This window comes from Bombus bifarius, unplaced genomic scaffold (assembly GCF_011952205.1).
Source record: "Bombus bifarius isolate JDL3187 unplaced genomic scaffold, Bbif_JDL3187 scf7180000007978, whole genome shotgun sequence".
Taxonomy (NCBI): domain Eukaryota; kingdom Metazoa; phylum Arthropoda; class Insecta; order Hymenoptera; family Apidae; genus Bombus; species Bombus bifarius.
The window spans coordinates 4,561,380-4,580,140 of record NW_022884363.1 but is presented as its reverse complement, the minus strand read 5'-3'; the positions used below and the strand labels follow the sequence as shown (position 1 = coordinate 4,580,140).

The 18,761-nt window shown below is 48.6% G+C and overlaps 1 protein-coding gene across 1 annotated transcript in view; it reads right to left on the bottom strand.

Moving 5' to 3' along the window:
* LOC117204452 overlaps positions 1-18,761 on the bottom strand; it is a 162,349-nt gene that overhangs the window by 135,553 nt on the left and 8,035 nt on the right. The window contains exon 2 of the mRNA XM_033441859.1: positions 4,829-5,311. Coding sequence (XP_033297750.1) covers positions 4,829-5,311 — 483 coding nt within the window. The remainder of the gene's footprint in view (positions 1-4,828; positions 5,312-18,761) is intronic.

The window sequence follows — 18,761 nt, the reverse complement described above, 5'->3', positions numbered from 1 at the left end:
TGTGCACACACGAGAGTCCCCCGAGAATGTAACCACGTCGAATCGCGTCGTGCGTCAAATAGAACGCAACGAGAGAGAGACGATCCGCAGCCTGCAGCGGATACCATTGTGGCCGGTTGCATAAACCCGCCATCTTGGTATCCTCAAGGACGCGCATCGAATCCTAAGGTCAACGCACTCGACTCACATCGGGTGCCCTCCACCTCCACCATGCTTCGTCGTTGTCGACTTCTTCTTCTTCTTCTTCTTCCTCTGGACATCTTCTCCTTCCTCCTCTTTTTCGTCGATCTCCCCTCTCTCTTTCTCGTTCACTCTCTCCCCGTTTGTCCCTCTCGCCGTGCTTGCTTTCCTCGTCGTTTCCCCTCTTCTTTCTCCTGCTCGTTCTCGCGACCGAGCCAGAGAATCTCATCTGGCCACGAGCGGGATGTCACTGCCATTAATCCCGCCGATACGGCCCTGGCCAGGGTCGAACGGAGCCTCGAGCCGTCTTCCTCGTTTTCTTCATCTCCTTCTTCTTCTTCCTCCTCTGCTGTCTCTCCTGTTCCGATCCTGCGACCTCCAGTTCTCGTATAGAATGATAAACGCAGGATATTCCACGAACCGTATCCCCCGTATAAAGCAGTAGGTCGTACGTGGGTCGCCGTTCAATCTAGGCCGATTAGACAGGAACTCGGTACTCAAGAGAGCTACGGCGACGCAACATTTCCGATTCGAACGTCGAAAAAGATACGAATTCGAGTTACGAGTCGAAAACCTACGAAAATGGAATATCTAACCGTTTCTCCCTTTCTGCTCTTCCGACGTTCCATTCGGTTACGTCATGCTATGCCCGTCCACGTTCGTTTCACTCCGAATCTCGTCCGAGGAGGTTCGACGAGATCGGAATTCAAATTTTTACGTGGCGGTCACATGGATACGCGACTCGCTGCGAAACGCGCCGGCATTTATTTTACGTAAGATCAAGCGCGGCGAGCAATAAAACTCCAGAACACGCGAACGGCCGAAACCTCGGGCTCCGTGAAGGGTGGTGAGCAACCGAGGACCCATGTCGGTGACCTCTTATCGGGGGAACCGACCTCTCCGGTCTAAGGTCGGCCAATGGAATTGCCCGGGGCGGACACGAAGGTGTTAAAGCCTTTGGAGTAGCCGTACGAACACCAAGGGGACAGGTAAATCCTGGTGAGCTCAGGGCAGCCAACATGTGCAAAAGAAACCAGAAGAAAAATCAGCAGCTGGGAAGGCGAAGAGGAAGAAGGAGAGGAGGAAGGAGAAAAGGCGTAAGAATAAGAAGAAGAATAAGAAGGCGAAGACGACGATGCAAGAGCTGACCCCAGCCATCTTGGCCCGCGGGGTTATTCTATTTATATCTCAGCCTTAGCTATATTTAGCTCACGAGAGCCTGCAGGAAAGCGAATGACGGAGGAGAGAGTTTAAGGGCGAGGTGAACGGAGAAAGAGGAAGATAAAGAGAGAGTAGGGAGAGCACCGAAGGGCCTTGTCGATGGCTCGAGAACGCAGGGAAGGGAGAGCTGGCCCAAGAGACTTCGGCAGAGAAAGGAAGAAGAGCAAGTGTTGCCTGACGCGAACCTGTCAGTGTAACTGGCCTAACGAATACGTTAACACAACGCCGAATCCGGCTATTTTGTGACGGTGTATTGGAATATGTGCACTCTTACACGCCTCTCGAGTATACCGAGCGTGTACACGACGGTTTCGGCCGCGTCGATGAAACGCGTGTGTACAGGCACAAACCTTGGCTCGCACCTGCGCGTTATAAGTAGGCGCAGCCGCGTCGTATCCGCGAGCGTGGCTCGTGAATAAACGCGTGAGAATACGTCGTTACTTAAAAGGTTTTTTCGATGGTAGCAGACGCAATAGACAGGCACGCGTGCGTGTACGTGAGTGAGTCGAGCCGGTGACAGGTATAGCACTTTCCAGTGTCGTACGTTGCATTGACGTGGATACATACCGAGACGTCCGCCTCCGATTGTACGATATTCTCGTGCTTTATAGAGCGCGCTCACTCTCGCGCGCCGTGCGCGTAATACTTTTCGCCGGAGAGCCAGCTGGAACGGCTCTCGAGTCATTGTTTATGCGCTGGCCGAACATTAATAAACAACCACCGAGCAGATATGAGAGCGAGAAATATGTGCTCTGTGAGCTCGCTTTTTTGCTCCATCAGCCTATTCGATCGGCTGCACCGTGACAGCCGCCGTCGCGGCGGTTCCCTTGGTGTCGTTTCAGCGTTATCGATCCCGGTGGACGGTTGTCGATCACCGTATCGGCTGGTTCCACGGAGAATTTCCCTATCGAAAGAAACTCCTCCGTTACTTTCATCCCGTATGGAAGCCGACCTATGTATTCGATTTCTCGATGTTCTCGCCAGGAAAGAGAAACGCATTCCCGAAATTGCAGGATACGCTCAGAAAGTCAACGAGAGGCAGCAACAGCGACGCGATAGACAGCTGACCGTCTTCGGGGCGGCAATATACCCGTGTCGGGCTATCGAGGTTATCGCGGTCTCCGCCGTAAATTCAGGGCCCAACAACCCTGCTATTCGCGTCTCTTTCTCATCCTCTCTCGTTCTTCGTCTCACCTTTTCTATCTTTCCTGCTTTCTCTGGCCAAGCACACAGCGAGGACCGACGAACTCTGCCTACATCGGTATTTCGCGGGCTGCGCGAGCACAGATCCTCTCCGTGACGGGGAGCACGGCTACGTGCAGCATGAAGAGGACCTTATACGAAGGATGAGTATGAAGACAACCATATATCCCAGACGTACATACTAGCCGCATACCAGTCGTGGACACTTACAACCGGCGTAAGGATCTAGCGTCTTACTATGGTCGTGATGACCGGACATTCGCGGGGGCACCGGCAAACTGCCGCGTTAAATCATCCTAGCCGAGAGTGGTTTCATCTCGAGGACTATGAAAGGAGCGTCGATATGTATCTGAACGCGGGGTGGCGGTTTTCTTTGCTCGTTCGCGCCAGCTGGTTATGGGGCCGGCGTGCGCGAGAAAATGGCAGGAAAAAGGTTGTCGAGAAGCGAATATCGGGACGGCTCTTGTGATCCAGTGTAATCCTGTTGATATTGTTAGCGTAGAGATACAAAGTTGAAGTATACTCGAGTACTGTCTGGCTGGTTGATGTACCCGGTTCCAGAGTACCCGAGGTTGATCCAGTTCGAAGATAAAAATGAAAGAAGACACGTGGAAGCAAGAGCTACGTCACAATAGCTGGTACAGAATAGAATATTATTCTAAAACAGACGCGACGCATCCAAGTGCAAGTACCTTCGTCTCTACGTATCTTCCAGTGTTATTGATTAAACTGACTGTACTCATCGAGATTCGACATCGCTGCTCGGCGTCCGTGTTCGAGGAAGTCGTCGAGAGGAACATACGCGCGCAACGCTCGGCAAAGCTTAAAAATCGGGGTTACACCCCGCGGGATGTATTCCTCCACAGGAAATTGTACAATACCGTGACTGCGAATTCCGTGTGTTGCAAGCGGTCAGAGCCGACCAACAGAACCGCGATTCGAGGCTTACGCGGCGTGCCGCGTGTTTTATAATTTCATCGAATGAATTGGCATTAAGGTCTGTCGTAACGCGCGTGTACAAGCGTCGGCATCTGCGCTCGTTCGGTGACTCGGCACTCTCCGCGAGAAACAATCTGCCTGACTGACGTGCAACGAAAGTACGGCAATTTGCAATGCAATGACACTCTTTCCTTCTTTTTTTCTATCTCCGAGGAACTACGAAACGCCCGTCGGATTTCTCAGCGGTGGAAAGCGATGTCGAAACAAAATCTCGAGGTCGTCGTCGTCTCGTTACGTTCAGGACGATGCACTGTTCGCAGCGGAACGCGCTTCCGTTTCGACGCATTGTGGTGCAATCTTCCAGTTGATGATTCAATGCTCGTGGAGGCTGCGCTCGCGTCCAGGACCCAACACGAGAACGCGGGGAATCTTAGTCGCGAGCGACGCACGGCCAACGACTCGTTTCGTTTTTGTCGAAAGCCGTGTTGGGACGAAGGGTGTTGAACGTGCCGCGGGCTAGCCTTCGTAATTCCCTTTTTCGACGCGTTGTTCATCATCAGGGGAAGAGAAACGGCTTCGTCTCCCAAGTGGAGAGGCTTCCGCGAAGTTCCCGCGACCGCCGAGACGAGTCCCGGACAAAAAGGAACGATCGTCTAACCGTGCTTCGAGTAGCGATTCCCTAGCGCGGGAAAACCACCGCCGCGAAGAAGAAAACCGCCTCTGGCGCGAGTCACCGCGTGAAATTAATTGCAGCGGCTCGGTGGTCGTTTATTACAGCGATATAAACGTGGCGGCGTGAGCGTTCGAATTTCTTGCAACTTTGAATGCACCGTGTCGTTTTTAATAATAATAGAACAACGTATATGTAGTACCTTTAATGGACTAAGAGTACTGTAAGAACGGGTTTGAACATTCGAAAAGGGAGCAACCAGGAATCCAAGTACTGTTAAAACCAGGCGCAAAAAACCTATCATTTGTCATACATTTATTCGTATAATTATTTACTACCACTATACGAAACGTCCCGTGTATAACTTGGTCGAGTCCCACGTAATGATCAAGTTTTCAATTACGTCTAGCCCCGAAACACGAACAAAGCGACGGTTACTCACGAGGCGAGTGGGCTTGAACAAATTAAATTAATCTCGCCGCGTATCTGCGGTCGTCGTAGATCAGAAAGATGACTCTGTGGTTTGCATCGACCACGGTAAATCGCTGTCTTGCACGCGGGTCTCTTCCCGCGATGCCAGTGCGTTTGACGGAATTAATTAGAATTTTCGCTCACCTTTTACGACGTTGCCGGCCCTGCTCGTGAATCTCGTTCAGGGAATGCCTGCGTCGATCGCGATTTCGTTTCTTCAGTGTCTTCCCCTCGCTACCATAGATCGGCCCGCCCCTCGTCAAAGTACCAAGGTCGCTGAAGGTGATCTTCTCGTGATGGTTCACGCTGGCACATCGTTGTCGATCATGGCCTTGAAGCTTCACGGAATTCCCGTGGCCAGCCTTTCGGCCGCCATTGTAAGCATGCCGACCGTGGTCCCTCGGCAGACTACAGTACAGATTTTGCGAAGTATAGATGGTCTTCCCGAAGGGCTTTTCGTTGCCGGGACTCTCAACCGCCACGCCGCTGGTCATTTTCGTAGCAACGCCGCCGTCCTGACCGCCCTTCGAGCCGCCTCCTAAATGTTCGCGCAGCCATTTTCCCAATCCTCCGCCACTGCTACCGTTGCCAGCCTCCTGAACCGTCGAGGAGTCCCCGTTCTTGCCTCTGAAACGAGTAAAGTGGGTTCACGTGTTGAGATACGTCTACCGAACGCGGCATACCTATATCGCAGGTAAAAGTCCATCCCCGATATACATACGAGACTATATATCAGTATCTGTTACAGTTAGCCAGTAAAATAAATACACATCTATGATATTTTATTTTTTACTCGAGAACATTATGTATTTTGTAGTTTAAGTTGTGCGAATATCGCGGGAACGTTGTAAGATTTCTGATCGTATAACTAGTCATAAACGAACTATACGCGCTCTTAATTTATCATCGGAAGCCTTCTTGGAATAACATTTAATCAACTTTTGAATGCTCTTAAAGTACGTTATTCGTTCTGAAGTTATATCCAACGATCATCAACGAGTCATTTTTATATCGTTTCTTCTTCCATCGTCCTTTCGTGACGAAAATCGAGGGGTGCAAGGTCTTGGTTTTACGGAGAAAAACGAGCAGCGCTATCGTGGCGTCTCGTAAAAATGAGCGTGCCGAACAATCGATGAAAGGCAGGAAAAAGGGAAATGAAGCGGCTTGGATCGCGAGCCAGCCAGTTCGAAGCAGAGCGTCGCACAATAGAGATGCAATAATGGCCTCGGTCCGGCAGTTTCGATTTCAGCGTCGAAGTCGGCGAGCCGATGAAGAAAGGCCGTGCATGTAACGAGACAAAAAGTGAAGAGAAGAAAAAGGCCGGTGGAAGGAGAGAGGAGGCCAGCCAGAAGACGAACGAGAGGCGAATGAATGGCACACGGCCTCGGGGGAATCAGGGCAACTGCTTTATAATAATAAGGGCCATGTAGGACGAAAGAGGGACGGAGAAAGAACGAGGGAAGGGTCTCTGTGTAGTTAGGACGCGGTGACCTTGGCAAGGTCATCGTTACTTCTGGCCATCGCCGCTAGGAGCCGCCACCGCGTGGCTTGGTCTCGTCTTACCATTACCTGACTTTGGTTCTTCTTTATCGATGATTCTTTCGCTAGGCCCTCCTTTGTTCTCGTTTTTTATCGAATCATTGTCCTGGAAAATCAACCGTGGTACGATTACTCGCGTGATACGATAGCAGAGAACTTCCGAAGGTTTCGTTCGAAGCGAGTCAGGCACGGTGAAGCGGATGCAGAATTGGTGAACCGATATCGAAGAAACGCTAACCAATTTTTCGCGTCATGGTTATCATCTTGATTTATGACGGGCCATGGTACCATCGAAAACGATCGAGACGTTGAACCGTTCCAGCAGATAAAACGTACTTGGCGATTCGACGAGACGAAGCTTAATTAATTGCAGTAAAATTAATTAGCCGTGTAACGCAGGTTACTTAATTGACCAGCGAAGAGCGAATCTTAGGCATTCGTGATAAGAGGACAGTCCACCTCGTCGAAAGGCTAATCGAACAGCGAGATCTCGACCCCGGTCAGATGGGAAAAAAGAGGAAGAAGAAAAAAAAAAAGAAATGAAAGATACGGCAAGGAGCCAAGTGTTCGAAATGGAACGAGAAAGAGACGATAGGAGGAAAGGAGGAAGAGACAAGAGCAGTAGCCTCCAACCAGGAGTTTCGTGATTCTCTGCGTATTACCCAGTGTGTTACGCCACTGTATAAAATTCCGGTTCTGCAGCCCTCTCCGGAGACCGTTCGCGTACTCGTTCACCCCCCACGCTGTTATCTCCTTTGGCTTTTTTCCTGTCGCTCGTTTTTGTCCCAGGCGTGCTGCTCTTCCTCGGCCCAAAAGCGAGCACATTATCAGAGACCGCTCGTGAAATTTCGCCTCGGCCAATCAACGAGCTCGTCAGGTGTAAGGCGATTCGACCGCGTACCGGGAAGTAAGAACTGGAAGGCGCTATCTTGCCTCTCCTAACGAGAAGGAAAGTGATAACGCATTGGGCAATACCGTGACAGCTAATAAAAAACAAAGGTCAACCAACCACGGGAACCAAGAAATTTTATAACGAATACCTTGGCAATTTATTACACGATGGAAATAGAGTTTATTTAGAAATTGAATAACGAGTCATGAAGAATAATTAGCAAAAGTTTATGTCATATAGAGATTTAGGAAGAAATTTATTATCAATTACCATATTCCTTGTCATATGATCTCGTTTGTTTCCATCAAAGACACGCTATGACGTAAAAACGTTCGATTTTCGACATCCGAGACGAATCGGGGTAAATTTAATCGCAACTCGATCTCCAAATCGACGATACTTAGCCTTGGCGATCCGCGATGTCTCGCTCGCAAATTTCCATTCGCTAAGCGATGCATTTGTATGCTCTCTGCTCATTCCAGCGAGTCCACTTCTCTTTTTGCCGGGCTTCGTTCCATGCGACTCGTTCTAGTTTATTTGGAGACGCTATGGACCTTCGCGAGGGCCCGAGTTTGGCCAATACCGACGAGCGGCATTGTTCTAGAGCAGCAGCGTAGCCGTGACATTCGCTGATTAATCAATTCGTCTCTCGATCAATTTCTTCATTTTATTCGTTTTCATCCCTACTAGTCTTTGGTCACGATTCACTGACTTCGGATATAATTTCAATGTCAAGCATCTTATCGAAAATTTACAAAATAATCGCTATTTTGTCGGTTCTGACGGAAACTCTCGATCTTTCCATAGCAAATATCAGGTAGGAATGAATAATTAGGCGAGGACAGGTTATCAGCATCGCATGCGTGAAATATAGTTTCCCGCCTCATCGAATCGCCTATTTTTTCACCTAAAACGACAGCCTTGACTAATAACACGCGACAGGTATCGCATAAACGCATATCATTTTGGCTCTATAGAAACTTTGCTCCCTTACACCTTCTCAACCATGGATTATTAATCATCGGTTGACTCTTAGATCACGGAAGCGGTTTATCAGGTTTTCGAGATAAATTGGAGTAACACGATTTTATGGCACACCCTGTATACGTTTGCCCTACACCTTTTCGTGGCTGGATGGCCTGCACTCGGGCTGGTTCTCGTCCCTCTTACTCTTCGTCTCGCTCGCCAGCTCTTCGGGTTTTGTGTGGCTCGCTTCGCGAGATCCTCCGCTTCTTCTTGTTTTCTTCGTCCGTCGTCTTCTACGTGTTCGCCGTTTCCGTCCTTCTCGTGGCACACGGTTACTTCTTTCTCTTTGATACACGTGTCTCTCCTTTTCTCTCCGTGGCTCCCCGGACGAAGGCAACGCGCCGCCTTTCCTCGACCATGTTCCTGTCCTAACTGTCGCTTTGCATCCTTCTCCACGTCGATTCGCATCCGTTTCCTCGGACATCCACCGATTCCGGCCCTTTTCCAGGAAACCGTATGACGATTTCCTTTAACAATTTAACATCATCGAGGATGTGCCGTAGCAATTCTGCGTGATCTTGTTGAGCTCGAACGGACTCAAGAACCTCAAAAAGCGCCCACGCGGCATATTCCAAGGTACGATGATAAGAAACTCGATCTGCAAGAGATATTTTTGTCGAGTGACCGACGTGCGTCTCTTATCGATCGAATAGTGTTATTAGTACACGCCAGAGGCTAGTTTCAAGAATGTTTAAGAGGCAGGACATGAATTTCGATGGAAATTGAAAACTAGTCGCGGCTCGAGAAAACGGCATGAGCTTAACGACACTCGAGATAAACGCTTTCATTGATTAAATAAATTCCACTGTCGAAGTGTGGTCCAATTTAGAATTCGTCTGCGAGAATTCCAACTTTGAAGGCCTCGAATCTCTACATCTCTTCCCTTTTAGTTCAAATTTACATCCTCCATCCTATCTCGTCCCCAAACGATTTTACCAAAGTACCCGGAAGAGGTCCCGAGAGTCAGTGCAAACGTCGGTCGCTCTTTCACTCCCTTATACGCAAAACCGGCACGTCTTCTCCAAAAATCAAAACGAAAAGCGAAAGTCTCTCGACCAATATCTCGACAAATGGTTACCTTCCTGGTAGCAAAGGTCAGACGACGAAGAAGGAACAGAAGGACCCGACGATTCGTCGGTTTGCCTTTCGTCCGAATGCAAAGACACACGGAGGCCGGTCAAACGCGAGCCGGCTGCCCGTTGCTGAATATAATGCGCGCATTATGTGGCTGCGTACCTATTTGGCGAAATTCAGCGTCAGCGTGGCAGTCGGTCGGCGCCTTTGAACCTCGACCGTTCACCGTGATACCTGGTCGCGGAAAGGCACACTCTCGCGGCCACGAGGCCACAAACCAGGACAATGCACCCGCTGTCTTTCCAGCGGATACTTCTCGTTCTGTGGCAGAGCAGTGCTTTAAGAGCACGAAGCTGCGTTCGTTCTCTATCCTTTCGGAGGCCTTATCGATCGTGATCGACGTGTACATCCGTGACTCGGCTTTCACGCAACGATGTCGCGTTGCGTGCCACGAATTCGTGGTGCGTGCACACTGCCACGCCGCCTCTCCATATATGTTCGCGTCGCGAGATCAGGTCAGATCCATGGCTCCAGACCTGGAACGCCAACAGATCCCTTATCTCCACTGACGACACTCTACCAAGTGTACCAACGTATACCATACGCTTGTGTATCGGTTTTACTAATGCACTGGCTGTTGTGACAGCCACCGTACACTGTCCTGAAGGATTTTAGGCGCGCCGGAATGTCGGACAGCAATAAAGCACTGCCGGAATTCGTAATTACGACTGGACGGGTCACGATCTGTCACCGGTCGCAAACGATTCTGTTGTTTCGCTCGAACGATTATCTAGCGACTCAGCGGGACGCCACTTCATCCTGAGTGATCCATATTGTTCGTCCCGCTCACGGAAGCGATCGGTTCATCGTCGTCGAAAGTCTCAACGAACGATCCGGTGAACGATCCGGAGAATAATGCAGCGAACGTCGCGGATTCGCGAGCGCGTGCCTCAATGGGACGTCGTAGAAGCAGGGAAAACGGCGAGCGTTATTAACCCATTACCGCCCACCGATCGCTGCGGCAGGGTTAACATAATTCATGAAGCTGCCAGGGACTATAACGGAATTATGCACGCTAATAGATTTCAATCCTCGGTCTAGTCGCGTTGGTCGACGCACGACAAACTGTTATTAGCCGACCGAGCGATTAATCAAAGCCGGTTCCACGCGAAAACGCGTTTCTCCACGGTTCCAGGTTTCAGGAGGTTTTTCTCCTATCGTCGCGCGCTCGTTTCTCGTAGCTCGTTGGCTTCGTTCGACAAGATGAACGATACACAGGCGAGCGTGTTCACTGTGGGTCGCTGTGCGTGGACGACGCTTCACGGCGGTTGCGTTTTTCAGATCAAAGATAGCAATTAAGCCTTCGATGACCGTCATTTTTGTCGAGTGGAGGCGCAGCTCGTCGACCACGCTCGTGCGTGTTATCCGGGATATCTGCGCGAGCGTACACTTCCGCGACCCGTGAATTATTTTTTGCCACTGCTTGCCTTGCTGCGTCACCGATCGAATTAAACGACTTGGAGTTCGTTACATGCACCGGGTCGTTCGATCGCCTAAAGCGATTCGACACGCTTGGAACCACATTGTTCCCTGCTCTCGGGCGCACCCTTTCGAAGGAATTAAAAATTCCAATAAAAATATTACAAACAATAACAATACACCGTGTTCACACCTAGAGTGGCGACGAGGTGGGAAAAAGGACAATTGAGAAATAATTTGAGACACACGATGGTTTACGGTCGCGTTAAAGACCATGTTACCTACTTGATAGAATTATTTGAACCGTTCGCTCCTTCCAGGAACCACATTGATCAACTGCATAAATTGAAAAATACAGGCAAGTGATGATGTTACAAACACCGTTTTTCAAATTAATCTTAGAATTTACCATCATTTGTATAAGCTTCGAATATAAACGACTAATGAACTTACGCAAGTAAGCTATTTGTGTGTAAGTAATTAAATATCGCAAACGTGTACGAGTGAATCTAACAGAAAGAGATACGCGAAGATTCGATCGTCGTGACATTTTACGCCTCGACCAGAGACAGAGGTCGTGATCCAGATTACTCGTCCCCTTCGTATCTGCTTTCTTGGTGGCGGCTGAGGTCAGAAAAGCCGACGGTTCGAGTGGAAGACTGCATCGGATTCGACAAGATCGTCCTCGTCATCGGTGAAGTCCACCGCGACCCTCCGTGGCAAAGGTCACGAGGTAAGGTTTTGTTTAACGGTATCGTCCGTCCGTCCACGATGCTAATACCTCTCGGTACACGATCATTACTCGGACTGTTGGGACACTGATTGGCTCGTTACGTCACACGATCTTACGCTAATGATCCCAACAAGGCACCGGATATCTTCGATCGACTGGACCGTTTCGGAGGAATGTGAACGGGTTACGGGCTATGCTTGCTCGACTATGGATCATGCGGGAAAATCGATCCGATTTCTTCGACTCGAGGTCACTTCCAGTGTTGAATTCCAAAATACAAGGTTACACCTATGAGAAAATACTTATGCATATCTATCGTTGCGGTTTCATAAACTCGTTTTTGCCTGTCTTCGATTTAATACGTTGATTTATCTATGTTCGGTATCTACGATATAATTCCATTGCATACTCTGCTCCAAAGCAAGCAGAGTAGCTATCTACGCGTTTTAATCGTTTCTTCTTTCGCCATTCTGTCAATATCGTCTTTTATTCGAACCGTTTTACGGTTTTTTTCTTCGCGTGTAAACGTATTGCGATATTCTTACGCGTAATACGCTAATAGCCATCGACGAGTGTATTTATCGAGTCTGAGTAAAACGAGAATGTGAGTTAGTCGTATCTGTAATCACGAGTTTTATGCTCACAGATGAACGCGCGCAATGCGTTCCTAACCACTAATCGCATAATTCTGATACTCCCGCCTTCTAATTACATTTTCCCGTAGTTTGTTCTAATAATCGTTCGTATCGTTAACTCAATTAATACGACGATAACTTCCACGTATCGACGAGGCGTTTTTCTGCGATTCGTTTTGTCCGACACACGGAGCTCCATAAGAGCCTTGGCGATCGCGCGAACAGTGCCGGGAATTCGAGGTGGCCGTCACCTTTTGCCAAGCATTCGCCGATAATCGCGCGAACGGAAATTATGCCCAGGTAACGACGCGGTGTTCTTGCGGGGCACAAAGGTTCGACCGCTCGTGGAATTCTCCGCGCGTCACTGTGTCGCTATATTTCCCGACAATGAGTAGTAAAGCTTGGTGATATACGCGAAAAGGGACAGAGGTGTCGGTTTTTGCGCGGCGCGGATTCGCGACAGAGGAAACCAGAGTGGAAGAGGCTCCTTTTGAAGATGGAAGATGAAAGGCGAGGAAGGGGAAAGAAAAAGGGAGAACGCTCGCCTGTGAGAGGAGAAAAAAAATGACGGTTGTCCTGCAGCCACGGCTACAGTCTGTAAAAATGTTTCGCCGTACAGGCAACCGACAGGAGCAGAAGCAATAGTAACGAACGCATTTGAATACCGCCTGTCCTTGGAGAGTATTGTCTGCTTTCCTTCTTCTTCTCTTTCTGCCTCCGTGTCTTTCGCTTCGCCACTGTTTCTCGATTCTCCTTCTCTTAGCTCCGACTAATCTAATTATACCGACTGTTTTTGCAATGCGTATATACGTTTGCAAGTGCGTAGCGCAGATCTTGTCGAAATACGCAGCTACTTTTGCTGAAATTAGAGGAAAATTTCGGATGCCGCCATCAGGGTATTTTCAAAAATTTCAATTAACTGTTTGAATTACAGCATTTCACTCTGCTTTGTCTATTATCTTCGAAAGCGAGTGAATAAAAACGAGAGCAAAGAACTGCAGGGATTCCTGTAACGTCCTAATAAAGTGCTCGAGTCAGCGCGGAGGAATCCAATCAGAGATTATAATTGGCTAGCGATTTTCCACGATTTCTCGATGTTGGCGCGATAACAGCGCGGAAGGAGCGATGTAAACTATAATCTCCGGACGCTCCCCCGATATACGCGTAAATGTCTAATCACGCGGCAGAGGCAGGGCGTCGGATTTATAGGAGCGAAAAGCACCGCAGGAGACAAAGTTGTGCGAGCGAACGTGCAATTAGCGGGAATGTAAATAAGAAGATTATAATTTCGAAGCAGATGATCGTGGATATACCGCGGCATAGCCGCGCTCCTCCTCTTTAACGAGTTGCCGCGCGCGACCTTTTTGCGCCAGTCAAGCCGGCCGACGCAGGTTTTCATATTACGCGCGCGAGCGCACGACACGGAGGGAGGAGCAGCCGATGGAGCAACAGTGGGCGTGCATATATTTGCTGTCAAACTATGAATCCGAGAGCGCTTTTATCATGAACGCGTCTTATAATTACACCGTCCGGGTCACGCTCCTATAAACCACGATCTTAACGCTTCCGATCTTTCTATGCGATTCGAGCTATTTGTTCGAGAACAACGTGATTTTACTTAGATTTCCATCCATGAACCATGTTTTCATCTCGAACGAACCTTGGAGAGAGAAAGAGACAGAGAGAAACTCTCCGAGTTTCGAAAGTTCCTCAAAATTATACTGGATATGTTGCGCGCTAACTACCATATTTCCTGATGTATTTATCTCCCAAACGCTCGTTTATTCGCCACTGTATACGCCGCATAGTTTCTAGTATTCAAACCAGAGAAAGTGGGGATTCGATTTCATCCGGTAAAATCCTCCGTCTCAATGGCACATCGGTATTCTCTTAAACTCTACGGTTGACTGTCCCCAAGGCTGCAGAAACTAAGCTCTAAACTGCCGTATTACCATCTCTCGCGCTCTACGTGGCAACAAGTTCCCGGTAGACAGTGGTATTCTCGGCAGCATCTAAAATCGAAAGGTATCTAGAAGCGCATCGAGGCTACCGCGGAGTGCCACGGGCGGTCGTGAAAGCGTCACACGACCGATAGAGCTCGAATAATCGGCGCGGTATGCCGAGCGGTCGTGGAAGCAAAGAAATGTTTAGCCGCGAAATGGGAGCGTAATCGTGGAACAATATGCACGGGAGAGCGGCTATACTGTATCCCGAGTGGAACGGGAGGCAGCGGCGCGAGCAGCCGGTTACAACGACACTGTGTGTAAGCACGAACGCGTAGCTGATGTACATACATTTCCGCGAGCGTTACATGCGCTATGGGTGCACCCCGCGTGCGCGACGTAACGCGGTGCACCGCGCCACGATATAAACATACGTGTCTTATGGTTCTGCGCGGTTGCACGACGCGGTACACCTTGGCCGCGTATCGCGTACACGTGTTCACGTACAGTTGCTCATGAAAGTATTCGTTTGTACATAGAAACCTTCTATGAATATATTACGTATCTTATACGCAACATTTAAAAATTTTATTAGCAGTGTAACGAGACTCGGCTAACGTGATTATATCGGTAAAGTTTGAAACAAATCTAAAACTATCGTAATTGTTCGTTTAACGCGTTCTTGTGGCTCGTGTAAATAACGTTCTTTTGTCTATACTCGCACGATACTACTCGTAGATAATTTTAATCGATTAATCTTCCTTCTTGATAATCTACACTTATTAATTATCGCGTTCTGTGTGAAATCGGTAGATATTCTAATACTTATGAACAAGGGTGTACGTGCACGCGTTTAAACTCTACGTTCGTTGCCGGTCGACAGCGCGCTCCGGGGCAAGCGCAAGCAACGCTACGTGGGCTCGTTATGGTTTCTCCGGCTCGATAATGCTCGATCGAAATGACCCCGCCGTGAAATACGTAGCAATCACGGCACCGCGATATGCACGACGAGGTGTGCGCGACCCCGTCGACGAAACGCCTGAGACGCGTACGGATTGAGACTTCAGGCGGTCTTAGAGAGTTCTCGATACAGACATAGTCTCGGATACCATCGAGTAGCTACGGTGTATGCTTACCGCTTCCTTCGTGATTACTTCTTGGAAATCTTGAGAAAAGATGGGACACTTCAAAGAGTGAAGCTACCAACGATTCGTTTGCTTCTGGTTACAACCAGCGGAATGAAGGAAGTTCGAGAAGTCAATCCGTTAAGCGAAGTACCGGTGTAAGAAGATACAGACATCGCAGGTTCGAAGGTTGACTCTCTATCCTTATAAAATATTCATTACGCTCCGCTACTTTCAGGTCATTGGGGCTGCTGTTGGAAACGCGACCGCTCGCTGTTACTCTCACGGAATTCGATCTGGCGCTATGTTGATTAAGTGGATGACAAGTGGTTGCTGCCGCGACTCTCGCTTTACGGCGTGCTTCTAGAATGGCTTCGATCCGGTCGTGATTTCGAGAGGCCGGAATAGACACGACTTCAGGAAACGATAACTCCGGGTGTAAAGAAAAATCGTTCTCCGGGTTAAGGCGTGAACGTGAAAGTGAATTTCTTTAAACTGCTAAACTCGCACTGTGATCAATAGAAAAAGATAAACAAAGTCGCTATATATAGGTATCCTTTAGATACGTTACAATTTGTGACAAAATTCTCTTAACCAGAGATAAACGACACGATGCGATGAAGTTATTTCAGCAAACGTAATTCAAGATCACGACTATCGCGTAACTGTTTCAAACGTTCGACGCCAATTTCCAGCGCTCCATGGCGGATCGACGTATCGTCGCTGGAAACGCGTTAATTACAACGGATGCTCGCGGAATAAATTTCGCGATGGCGGAAGAACGTCGTCCTCGCACGCGAAATCGCTGTAACGATCTACGAGGGATCGTTCTCCGTGGCTGAAGTTTATTTTTGCGCAGAGTTCGAACGAGGAAGTGGACGATCCGATGATCGAGGAGCGATCGTTCTTCGGGGGTAATGCAACGTGTAAACAGCGCGTGCACAACTCGTGTTCGCGAAAATGATACGTGCGCGTCGAAAAAGGGAGGAGCGCGAAACGATGGGGGCTGTACGAGGAGGTTCGATCGAGCGAGGCACGTCGATTTGTTTAGGTGAAATTACGTGGATGACCTCGACCCCGGGTCGAGCCGGAAACACGCTGCTATAGTTCCCGTGGTCGGCGTCGACAGGCCCCGGCGCATCGAAGGGAAGATTAATAACGTTTCTTCGCCCTAAGAATAACTATACAAACGGCCCACGCAACGGACTACGTGCTGTGTTCGTGCGATAGCCTAGTATTTCGCCCGGTAACTACGAATATGTATTACGATTTTCGTGGAGAAATACCGGATATTTTATGTAAATAATGGAAGATGGAAGTTTAATGATTATAAAAGATTTTGGTGAAAAACGACTTAATTTGAGATATTGGAAGATCGTGTATCATCCTAACTACTATATTTAACATTTTCGCGTAATGATGTAAATTCTCTTGAACAAAAAGCACACGTTTCTAAACACATCAGCACCTATTATTGGTGGTACACGGCGGCTGACTAGAAAATCGTACGAAAGCAGCGCGGCAAGGAACGTGTTAACCAGGGAACGAGCGATAATCGCCGGCGAACGAGCTGGTAGAACACATTGAATCGGTTAATGCGACAAGAAACGGCGATAGAGCACAGTTATGCCAGCGATTTCACTGTAATCCGTCGCAAATTGGTGTAACGGCGACCGAACGATGCTGGTATCACGTTCACCGTGCGGCTCCGGCTTCAGCGAATAATTGCGCGGCTGGTTTATTTTTAATTGAATTACACGGGGACGCCTCTTTACACGGTGCTTCCCGTTGGATAACAGTGCCACAAAAGGCAGCATGATCCATGATGCAAGAGAGCCGAGCGAGTAGAGTTCAGATGGCGGCCTGACTTCGACCTCGCTGGAATATAATCGACCGGCGTGCTCCATTTCCCGCGAGATCGCGTCGCCGATGGTTACCGAACGGCTTGGCACTCGGCACCCGGCACCGATGGAAGGGCGAATGGAAGCGGCAACCACACGAACCTCCGATCCTTTTAAGCGACTCGGGTTTGCACGAGTTCTAGCGGAGTTCCATGGGTGGAGCGTGGTTCACGAGGTCGGGTCAAACGGACGACTCTAGTACAGCCGACGAGCCTTCTTGAAAGACGCGGATGCCTCGGAGATCGTGGCGGATGAGAAGGTGAGAAGAGAGGCTCTAGAAGCTTCTCTGGAGAGGTTGGAACTTCTGTATTCAGAGTGAATCGAGAAAAATTTGTTTCATACAGACAAAAAACGCGTCTGGAGTTCCGATTCGTTGCTCGTTCGTGCGCTCTTTGTTTGCGGGAGCTGCTAATTTGGTATTGTAATAGGGTGGAAAAGAGAATGAAAAGAATACAAGAAGGGTAAAGGTGAAGGAAAGTAGGTTTCATCTAGGACTTGTTAAATAGTCAGCAAGGTAATCGAGCGACCCACCGTTTTAAATACTGGTAATCAGCTCTAGATAGCTTCTATTTGAATAGGACCTGCAGAAAAGTCAAGGTAGTGTCAATTGTAAGAGTCGCAAATCATTTTCTACGTAAAGCTGTATGAAAGAAACGTTGGCTGAAGGATTTCCGTGGATTCCCGTTAGCTTGACCATTTAGTTAAGCCATTCATTTCGCTTTTCTTTAGAACATTCGCGGCAAGAAGAAATAAGAATCGAACGAATCCCCTCGGGCTTTAATTGCATGTGCAGTGTGCACTTGCCCGCCGGTCTTCTTGGCTTGGCTGATTCAGTCTCCCCGATTGCACGGCGAGCTTTATTAAAAACCTTTGTTCACGATGCGCACACGAACACCTCTAATCGCGTATCGCGTACACTACCACACATGGGGCGCACAAAAGCTTCGGGACTTGTCTGTCAAAGCAGGAACGTAAGAAAAATCCTATTAACCACCGTAACGAGGTTCCCGCTAAGCCGATTGCGGCGCTGATTAGACGCTGGTGTAAAATGACATGCTAAAGTAATTAGGATCGGTGTAAAATAACGTATCTCGAGTCGCGAATCTCCCTTCATGGCTCAGGTTCTTCGTTACCTAATTCTAGATACAGTTTCGCCTTCGAAAATGCTTCGACACGTAGTTTTCCTATCTAACAATGATCGAACAAATGCATAGATACGTCACGCAAAATCCACCAGAGAGAACCGCATCAGGAGTTAAAGATTGCGGAAACGTAATGGCAATCGTAAACTCGGGTAGAAACGTCTTCCGAAGATTGTAGAGAAATTACGGAATACACGAGGCGTTAGATAGTAGCTTAAATACGATATTTAGGTGGGCGGATGTTAGAAAGTCTGCGAACGTGGCCGCAGTTTGTTGATCGCGTAACAGCCGTGCATCCCATCTTATCCGCGTTCGACAATTCGCCAATTACTTTTACGTAAGCGACCGATGATATTAACCCGCGAGACGTGGCACGCATCTGCGCCTTTCGATTCCTATTTTTCATCCACGACATTCACGATATTCGCTCTCTCTCTCTCTCTCTCTCTCTCTCTCGTCGCGCAACAATTAATTACGCTGTGACGTAAATCACGCGACTATGGCATTTATTAAGAGAGAAGAGAAAAAAGAAATTCCTTTTCCACGTGGTTTCGTTGTATCCCTTGTATCCATATATCAAACAATTGCG